The sequence below is a fragment of the Physcomitrium patens genome, chromosome 21, assembly GCF_059467195.1.
Source record: "Physcomitrium patens ecotype Gransden chromosome 21, ASM5946719v1, whole genome shotgun sequence".
Taxonomy (NCBI): domain Eukaryota; kingdom Viridiplantae; phylum Streptophyta; class Bryopsida; order Funariales; family Funariaceae; genus Physcomitrium; species Physcomitrium patens.
Window position 1 is genome coordinate 13577238 of NC_143430.1, and position 10340 is coordinate 13587577.

At 36.4% G+C, this 10340-nt stretch overlaps 2 protein-coding genes across 3 annotated transcripts; one reads left to right on the forward strand and one right to left on the reverse strand.

Moving 5' to 3' along the window:
* The first annotated feature begins 480 nt into the window (after positions 1 to 480).
* LOC112274062 (factor of DNA methylation 2) lies at positions 481 to 4260 on the forward strand. Of its 2 annotated transcripts, none has more exons than XM_024503216.3 (9): positions 481 to 816; positions 969 to 1447; positions 1564 to 1773; positions 1922 to 2186; positions 2273 to 2466; positions 2624 to 2725; positions 2841 to 3092; positions 3184 to 3396; positions 3528 to 4260. In XM_024503216.3, exons 2-9 carry the CDS (start codon positions 971 to 973, stop codon positions 3783 to 3785), a joined length of 1971 nt encoding a protein of 656 aa, XP_024358984.1. In that variant the 5' UTR covers positions 481 to 816; positions 969 to 970; the 3' UTR covers positions 3786 to 4260. The 2 variants fall into 2 exon arrangements, with proteins under 2 accessions (XP_024358984.1, XP_024358983.1); XM_024503215.3 differs by having other exon boundaries at positions 482 to 816; positions 947 to 1447.
* Positions 4261 to 6777: 2517 nt separating this feature from the next.
* Positions 6778 to 8794, reverse strand: LOC112274181 (L-gulonolactone oxidase 3; the record flags this gene model as incomplete). Its single annotated transcript, XM_024503420.3, has 2 exons — positions 6778 to 7868; positions 8023 to 8794. Coding segments are annotated over 2 exons (1590 nt in total), but the record flags the coding sequence as incomplete, so codon positions are not given.
* Positions 8795 to 10340: the final 1546 nt, after the last annotated feature.

A 10340-nucleotide genomic window follows, 5' to 3' on the forward strand; every position in this document is an offset into this window, starting at 1 on the left:
AAAGAAACCAACTAATAGGCCATTATAAGTGCTCATATAAAGCAAATAAAATTTGTAAGTTAGAATAGTTCATGAAGTGTTATGATAAGTGATGTAAACATTAAAAATGTAGTCTAACCTATCTTTGTATTATCAAGTCTCAATTTGATGTGCAATATTAGTTGCATGATGAAAATATGTTAATGGTAATCTGTTGATAAAAATTACTTAGTATTTAAATTTATTAATATTATCACTTATTTTATTATCCATGAAAAATTATAGATTACTCTAAATATGTTAAAACAATTTAAAAAAATGGACAAAGACATTTTAAATAAGTGTTATTTAATATTTTAGATTTTGATACTGTGAGAATAACTTTCACAAGCAAGGGGCTTGCAAAACGTTTCATTCAAGAGCATTTACTACCTCATGAGTGGATGAGTGATAGTGGGGCTTATTAGCACTGAGCGATCCATCGCGTCATGAGCAGCGCCGGCGTGCAGAAGGGCATCATTCAAGCCCCTCTCTGACGGGACAGGCTCACCGGATCGTGGATTGTCGGCGCACGAGGTGGCGCTCAATGTCATGTCCGATTGTGACCCGCCGTGATGGGCACTCGCGGACAGGAATTTTCACATCCTGCCCCTTCTCCCGCAGCCGAAAATATGAGACAAGTGTGCTCTACATTGGGGAGCTTATTGGCTTGTGCTGCGTTTGGAGTTTGTCTTGTTTTGCACGTTTTGTGAGAATCGGAATTTGGTGTTGAGAGCGTAACAGAGAGGAAATTCACGCTGCGGTTGCTGAAAAAGACTTGCGGCGGAGGAACTAAGAGTATGAACACTCGGCTACTGTACTCTCTGCGTCTACTTGAACTGCTTGCTTCACCTGCATGAGAAGGTTTTGATTCCAGTCCCCTAAGATAGTTTGCTTTATCAAACCAGGGTTTCTGAGTTGCGTGCAGGGCTGTTGTCATCTCGTGGCAGCCATGCTTTGGGACGAGTCCGATTCCGACGGTGATGACCACAGCGACTCCGATAGCGAAGATACGGAGTTGTATGAGGAAATTGTATGGGAAGGACTTCGAAACAAGACGATTGTTGTGAAGAATGGTGACAACACGTACAGGTGCCCGCTTTCTCCTGGCAGGAAAAAACAGAGCTACAAGTACCGGGAACTCCTCGCTCATGCCACAGGCGTAGCGACAGGCAAGAAAGGGCCGGTGAAAGCTGGCGGTCATCGAGCTGTAATGAAATACCTGCTCGCAGAATTGGGTGATAGGCCAATGATTCCACAAGCAGAAAGAATCTTGTACCTGGATCAAGTTGTTCCGAAACGAAAGGGCAGGGCAACTAGACTCCTTGCTCCGTGGATGGGAATTCTTGTCAACATTGACAACAGCAGAACCAACGAGAATGGGTTTAGACTAGCACCTGGGCCAGCCGAAATCAAGGAAAAATTCAAGGTGGCGAACGCAATCCAACCGAGCTTGTGTGTTTGAGGGGTTTTGTTGGTTTCCGTTATCTGGGGCACAATTAACTTTCACCTGTTCTGGGAATGTCGTGTGGTAAATCGGGTTAGGAGTACAAGCCCGAGAGGGTGGATGTCTTTCATGACTTCCGGGGGCACCAGGGGACGGCGCTTCTGACGTTCCGGAGCGACATTCGTGGTCTGGAGGATGCCCAAGCATTTGAACACAGCTTCGCTGCCACTAATCGTGGACGAAAAGCGTGGTGGGAAGAAGCGCGCTCCGCGAATCGGGATTTGTATGGTTGGCAAGCAGCTGAAAAGGTGAGGATTATTCTTGATTCCAGGTTTGATTATTAGGCTCAAGCCATCATAAAGAATTCAACGAATAAATGAATTAGTAAAGTGCAGTATGGGAACCACCAGGTTCGATTGCTGATCGCTGGGCGGGATGTGCACGGTCCTTGCGCAGGATTTGGAATCCAATTTGGGTCGCTTGGCGAAGCATATCAAGAATTACTGCGACGTGAAGACTGTCAAAGATATGGTACAAGAAAATGAGAGATTGAACAAGCAGATTGTCGAGGATTTGGTGAAGATCGTCGACAAAAAGAACGATATGGTGGCAGCTTCGCACACCCAGTTCGTGACGCTGCAGAATATGGTAGCTGACGTCGAAGCTTTGCGTTTGAAGGCCGAGGAGGAGAAGAGGAACATGGAAGCACAGCACAAACGAGGTAGTTGGCAATCAATTTGTGTTATATCTCAGATTAGTCTGCATATTACTTCAAGAACGGAATGATCGTCCTGAGATTTACTGCAGATCTGGAAGAAATGATCTTAAAAGCGCATAAAAAGGAAGCAGCCCACAATGAGATAGTCATGTCACGCCAAGTGGCGCTCACAAACAAGTTGCGGACGCTTGAGAGCCGCTGCGAGCAGATGAGAGATACCGAGACGAAACTGAGGCTCAGCAAAGAAGCTGTGCAACTTCAATTCGAGAAGGAAATGGAAAATGTAAAATCGCATCTATCCTTGACGGTTTGATGGTAACAGCGGTTAGAGGATTAAAAACATCTAACCGAAGTTGCATTGTCTTCACAGTCAGGATAGGATTAACAGTGAACTTTGGCTCTGCAAGCTGGTCTTTAAATCATGAAGATTCATTCGGCAGGCACAAAGACTGCTAAAGGAGGCCAGCAAGAAGGCGGAATTGCATGCAGCAATGCGGTGCAAGCAAACGGTGGAACAGAAAGAGCTAATCCAAAAACACGAGGTTTTCTATCCTAGATCCGATTAAGTTTCCATTGTTAAGTGCTCAGCCAGCTCACTGTGCCAAGGAGACATACATGAGAACGAGGCGTAAACTGTTGAAGCTGTGGCTCATGTAGGGCGAGAACATGGAGCTGGAGCTTGCCGTTCAGAAGAAGAAAATGGAGCTGATGCAGAAGCAACTGCTTGAGCTGGAGAAGCATCAAGTCAAGGGATTGCTGGAAATGGAAAAATCGGAAGAATCGAACAAGGACAAGATTGCCGAGCTTGAAGCTGAGCTGGAGATGAATCAAGTCATGGTCAATGCGCTGTCCACGAAAGAGCGAACAGCGAATGAAGAACTCGAGGAGGCAAGAAAAGTCGCCCTGGACGTGAGTTTCTCTTAGTTCAGAATCGGACTCCTCTTCTGGCGTGAATGACGTATCAGCCTTTCGTATCTCTAACCCTAAATTCACTCACCAGTTGTTGAAAACGTATGGAGACGAGAATACTGTCGGCATCAAGTACGCGGGATCAATCAAAAAAGCACCATGGATTGCTGCTTGCAAGAAGAAAAACCATCCTGACGGTTATCAAGTGGCGGCGTCAAAAATGATATCTGAATGGGAACAACGGTTGAAGGATCCGAAGTATCACCCATTTACGACGGTGGACGTTGGAGGGGACAACTGGAAGGTGAGGTTGCAAGTTCCGGATGAGTAATTTTATGCTCGAGTTGAACGCCTAAGCATGTTAAATTGCATTGTTTTGAATGGTCTGAGAAGGGGAAGTTGAAAACGATTGGCGGCGGCTTTCGAACTGTGCAGCGAGTCATAAATAAGAATGATGAATTCCTGAAGGAGCTGAAAATGAAATTGGGGATGGAGGTTTTGCAAACCGTGACAACTGCAGTCATGGAGATGGAGGAATACAACGCTAGTGGTCGGTTTGTGGTGGAGGTAGCTTGGGACTTTCGTAAGAACCAGCGAGTGTTACTGAAAGATGTTCTACTTCACTTCAAGGAATTACTTGAATCTAAAAGATGGAAGTTTGGTGCAAAGAAGAAGCGCGTCGCAGAATACTGATGGAAGAGCTGCTTTTGTATAAATGTTTGAATGCTGCAGTAGCCTGCTCTTGAACAATGCAAGACTCAAAGCTATACATCAGTAGTGCCTCGCCAGAGAGTCTCGAAGCTCAATATATGCTTGGTTTAATTTGATAGCGGATTAAGGACTTGGTAATCGTTAAAGACTAACAACAAGTATTTTCTCATAGATCGTGTATATTGTACATAGATGCGCAAGTTGCATTTAGATGGTTAATGAAGTATCAGGATTCTATGAGGATCCGTCTTCGAAAAGGGCTGCCATCCTCATGGGATGTACCCTTCGACCTCTACAGACTAGATTTTGTTCTGTGGAAACAATTGTCATATTGTGACTGCGTTGCAACCAACTGAGCAGGACAGAAAAGCTTTTCACATTTCCTTCTTTCTGTATTATCCTGCAATGGGGATACTTTACTAGCTATGCTTAATGAATGACGTGTTTTTATAGAAAATTGGCTTCATGTGATACATTTTTATTTTAATATTCATGACCTATTTTATTTTATTTTTGTCTGTTTGTTGTGCTAGTCAATTAAATTTTTTTTTATTCAATTTTATATTGTTTAAAATGTTAGATTTTACAAAGTTAATTTGTAGACATGATATGGTTGCTTAAAAGTGTTAAACATTTTTATTGCTGTTATCTTAGATGCCTGGATCATTGAAAATTTTATGGAAGTTAATCAAAATTTTAATATCTAACGATTTTATATATATAAATTATTATAGTGCAAGGTAGCCAATATATCATTTGTATATGAATTTTATAACTTTGTTTGAATGATAGACAATAATTTTATGTTTTAGTAGAATTTCTACAATATTTAGCTTTTGCAAAGAATACAAAGTAGCAATTTGCAAAAAATAAAAACATATATTTATGTTGTCTCTGAAATTCCATTTTCAGTATAAGATGTGCATATTTTGTATCACAACTAATTTTAAAATTTTTTAAATCTATAATTTAAGAATATTCATTTCTCTAATAATGTAGATTAAACAATATGAAGCACATTGCTACAATGCTTAGTCAAAAAGGTACATTTGATAAAGATATTGAAAAAATTGTACTACCTCTACAAGATTTGAAAGACCTAATATTTCTTAGCATGCAATCAATGATTTCTATTAAATGTATTGTTTCATATTTTTATTTCCTAATAAGTAATTGAAATTTGTCTTTTATTTTGTGTATAATTGTTGTGTAATATGAATCCTAGTTTAAAAATATGTCAAGTATTTAGTTGTAGAAGAGTTTTATTTAATCTTTTAAATTCTTCTTATAATCCAAAAAATAAATGTGGTATATAAAAACACTTGTCTTGACTATCTTAATCTTATTAGAAATCCTAGACTCAATCAATTTTAAACCCTATCAACTCTAGATTTCAGATCCAAACAATCATAAACTACCCAAATAAAATCCTCAACAAGTTTCAATAAAATCCTAAAAAAACCTAAAATAAATGCCAAAAAATCCTAAATACATTCTAAAAAATCTAGAAAAGCCTATAAAATTCTAATCAACTCTTAAATAATTTCAAATTAAATTCCAAAATAAATCCTAAAATATTATTAAAATATTCTTGAAAGAATCATATTAAATCCTAAAAAAATCCAAACCAATTCTTAAATAAATATTAGCTTTAAGATTATATTATTATTTATTGTTGATTTTATTTAAAATTTTTCTATGATTTTTATTTTCTAGTTAAGAACAAGATTAATTTTTTTTTAAAAAAAACTAATATATAGAGTGTGAAGAACAGGAAGTCAAAAGATATAATTAAATAAACAAAACATATTTCAATGAGAAATGACAAATATATATATATATATATATATATATATTCAAGATAAAATTGGAACGGCTATTATTAAAGATAAAAAAAAACCAAAGATTCTTAAAATTAGATTAGAAGCAAGAAAGGCATTCACAAGATTTTAAAAAAGTCTCACTCTTATCTCTATATATACTATCTATCTAAAGAGCTATGTTCTAAAGACTACATGACACATGTCTAACTTACAAGGCAATTTTTTGACATGTATGCCATGTAACCAACTTATAATACAAGAAAGAGAAATAAACAATATGTGGCTAACTTCTTGGCTAAATTTTTAATCTACCAATTACCTATAAACACTTATAAAATTTACAAGGCTTTTAAAAGCTTTGCAATAAGATATTAGCAATTAAATCTATTTTACTTATTTCTACCTAATTTTGATTATCTAATTAAATAAATCTTTACTTAAAGATATTTGTGAGATTATCTCACTTTTTAGTCAAAAAGTTTCACAAGAAATTGTGAAATTACTCAATAAATTAATAAAATCTAAAATCCATTATATAGTATTCGTAATAAGCTATATTCTTTATTTTGTACAAAGGTGGTTTATAAGTCCTTTCAACCATTAATAATGTCTTATAATAAAGTAAGAAGTTCATCTAATTATTTTATTATTATTGAGGCTTTCATTGTTACTTTTAAACAACATAGTTTACATTCCATCAAATATAGTATCCAAATTTAACAATATCACTAAATATTGGGAGTGTCTTCTAAGATTTTGGTATCAAACATGTTGTAGCTTGCCATCTATTCAAGAAAAAAACATGTCTTTCTATGAGATCTTCATCATAATAGTAATGTCATCCAAGTTGAGATAATCTAAGTACTCTATCTAGTAGTTTTCTAAATGATAATTGAGATAAATCTATAAGTTGTGAATTTTCTATACTTGTATAGAAGTTCTACAAGTTCATTCTTATAGATACTAATTTAATGATTAAAATAGTATCATTAAAATAAAAATCTTAAATTTTATTAGTTCTCATAAAGATATTGCAAATCTAATATATATATATATATATATATATATATACATCTAATATTTGTAAAATCCTTCTATATTTTTCTATATATATATGTATGTTTTTTGTGGATGCCCATTTTTGTGCCTAAACATCTAATTTTGATCCTATTTTGAAAAATATCCTCTTTGCATATTAATTTAACCTTTTTTTTACTGATCTTTGCTAAAAATAATTCTTAACTTAGACATGTATCTTGCATGAGCATCTCGAACCGCATGGACCGAAAGATGTGGATCGTATGCTGGAATCAATCTGAACTTGTACTTTCATGGATTAAACGGTATGACAGTTAATCACAATCACCGACGCAATTCCCTTAGAGGAGATCGAAACGGAGCAACGTGATCAGGACAGGATTTCTTTACTCCGTGCGACAGACCCTTGCCGCAGGATAGATTCGCCCTGGGCGGCAGAAAGTGTTCTTCTCTGGTGCACAATGCTCGTCCGTCTGGCATCTACAGAGCCCCTCCATGGCACAGAATGGAGCATACGTTGCTTCTCCTGGCGCGCCGGTCTTGTTTATTCCTAGAACAGTATCGGACCATTCGCTGGAGAAGAAGCCTTGAGGATCGAAACGGTTCTTTGTATCAAGGAACTTGGTCAGGTTCGCATATTCCTCTCCAGCACCCTCAAAGACGTAGTTGCGGTTCTTTCCCCAATGCGGCCATGCGCCGTATTTGTCGAACACAAGCTGCTCAAGTTCCTGAAATATGTCCATGTCCAGCCTTGGTGTTGTTGCATCGTTGCCACGGGACCACGTAAAGTCAAGCATGGCTACATCCTCCTGGCCAGAGCCAAGATAGGCATCAGTCTTACGGACGAATCGAATCAATATCCCAGTGTACAGATCAAGATCGCAGAGGCTCAATGGAACTGTTGCTTGCAGATCTCTGATGTCGCGGAGAAAAGACTTCAAGTTTCGTAGTGGAAGCGCAGCGGATGATTCAAAGAAGACGCTGCCTCCTGATCGCAGGTCCCATGGGCAGTAGAAGCCCGGCAAATCACTCCTTTGACATCCGCCAGCAGCCTGAATGAGGATTTGTCTACCAATGACTGGGAAGCCAGAAAATATCAAGCCGTTCTTCTTGTACCCATAGCCGATTGCTTGCTCTGCAGTTACAAGTGTGAACGCAAGATCGCACTTGAGCTGCCGGTTTCGGGCTGATTCGGCTGCTTCCTCTGCTCGACATCGAACATCAATTCAGACAAGTCCACTATTTCCTAAATTTGTAACTACGTTGGAACTTATCAGCATTTTCACCACACACTGCAGACACATTAAGCTTTAAACTTCTAATTTTAACTCGTACGTTTACTTCAGAAGGCCGCTTACCAGCAACTCTTGTGCTCGCTATCACAGCCTGTGGTATGGGCTGAAATCCAATGAAGTTGTTGATGCCTTCTCCTGGAGCGACTAGTGAGGCGCGGTAGTCGTATCTGTAAACAACTTGACCCAGCGAGGGGTACCATATGACATCTCCAAACTCCACTTCTTTAGCAATCCGAAGTGTTTCGTCCTCAGACCCAACGTCGCCTTTCACAATTCGTAGTGTCAGATTTCTTTTGAACATGGGTTGAAGCTGTAATGTGACAGTGGAAATGACACCAAGCACTCCTAGGGACACCTTGGCAGCGTTTAGATCTGGATCCTGACTACCCAGAACTCGGACAGTAGCATATCCTTCAGCTGGACTCGCAGGTGTGACGACGCGCATACCAATCACATACTCGTGGACTGCACCGCCTTTGCCAAAGAGCGAACTCCCGTGTGCACCAGTACTAAGTAATCCAGCCAATGTTACACCATCCCAGTACGGCGCAACGGGAAGTGCAAGGCCCCGGGTGGAAATTTGGTCCACCAGTGTCCGCAACTGAATCCCACCTTGTGCTGTTACTGTGCCACTCTCTGTGTCAATATTCACAATGGAAGTGTAATTTTTGGAACTTAAGATCACGCCTGACGATGTTCCTGGACAAGCAATTTTCGTTATGCTGTGTCCATACCTGGTGGATACTTTTATCTTTTGGTTGCCTCTCACGGCAGCAGCAACGGCACTGAGAATCTCTTGCTCGGTTGAGGGGTAAACCACAGATTCTGCCTGATTGAAAAATCACTCGAGCGTGTCAAAAGTACACTGCAAAGATTCATTGATGGGATTTCATTCCCAGATTTCTAAAGCTTGTAAATTTCTCATGCAAAGTGTGTATCGATTCTCATTGAAGTATACTTTGTCTCCCTGGCAAAAAGTATTAGTTAGAAGTTTAATCTAAATATATTAGATAATATCTTATGGAAAAGCTTCTTAGGAACCTTATAAATACAAATTTAACTTAAGATATATTTATAGTTGATTACTAGGTTAAAAACTTAGCCAATAAATTAATCACATGTCGTATATTATTGTGTAATAACACAAATATATGGTAAAAGATAAAAATATGAATTTTATTATAGTAAAGCTTATTAGAAAGATATAATAGCAAAATATAGATAAATAATAAGAAGATAGTAAAATTTTTTAATATTAATATTATCTTTCTATAAAAAAGACTTCTATTTATTTTATAAGGCTATAAATAAAGTAAAAGTAAGTATATTAAGAAATTAAATCATATAAATATCTTTAAAAAAGAATTAAGAATAGATATTAGCAAAAATTATGTCAAAATATCAAGAATTGATACTTAGAGAGGATTGATTGTGAATTAGAATCAAAATCAGACCTCGAGGCACAAAATTGTGCACCTACAACAATTTTAGAATTCTTTGGTTGATCAAAGCACAAAGTTTGAAATCAAACCACTGAATTTTTTTTGAGGATTTGGTTTCATTTAATTTGGAGGTATATTGAATTTTAAGGCTTTTAAAAGTAAAAGATGTACTTAGTGGATTTAGATTTTAAAAAATATATATTTTTTATATTTTTAAATATTATTTGAATTTTCTAGCACATTTATAAGTTAAAATTTGTAAGTATACTATTATAATTGTCTTAAATATGTTTAAATTGTTTTAAATGGATCAAATAGTTATGTTGAAAGATATGAGAGTTTTATTGGATTAGGATCTTAGATATTTGAAGTTTAGGATTAATGAAGATTTTACAATCTAGCAAAATCTACTTATTTGATTGAAGTAAGAATCAATGAAAGTAATTGAAATTTATAAACCTGTATACTAGCTAAAATTTGAAGTAATTGAAGTAATTGAATAAGAAAAAATAATTGCTAAAAGATCAGCATCTAGATTGTAGAAGGAAGGCAGCTAATATACAAGAGGTTTAGAAGTTTTTTCTTTCAATTGGTGAGTTCAATTTTCCTTAAATTTTGTATGCTTATTAATTACTTGTAAATTGAAATATAGATAAAAATTTAATTGAAATAAATGGTTTAATTAATATTTATTGAAATTTTAAAATAATTATAAGAATTAATTATGATTTATTTAAGATTTTTTTGGATTTATTTAAGATTTTTTCAAGAATTGATTTGGATTTAGAATTTGATTAAGGTTTGGTTAGGATTTTTTTAGGATTTGATTTAGGATTTAGAATTTGATCAAGTTTTTATTAGGATTTAGTTTAAGATTTGAGATTTTCTTAGAATTTAATTGAAATTGATTTAGAATTTACTTAAGATTTGTGAAAGTTT

Excerpts from the sequence above, each read along its gene's own strand:
- LOC112274062 (XM_024503216.3), top strand. The coding sequence starts at position 971 with ATGCTTTGGGACGAGTCCGATTCCGACGGTGATGACCACAGCGACTCC. Across the intron at positions 2,726-2,840 it reads AGCTAATCCAAAAACACGAG|GGCGAGAACATGGAGCTGGA; the intron begins GTTTTCTATCCT and ends TGGCTCATGTAG. Across the intron at positions 3,093-3,183 it reads CAAGAAAAGTCGCCCTGGAC|TTGTTGAAAACGTATGGAGA; the intron begins GTGAGTTTCTCT and ends TTCACTCACCAG.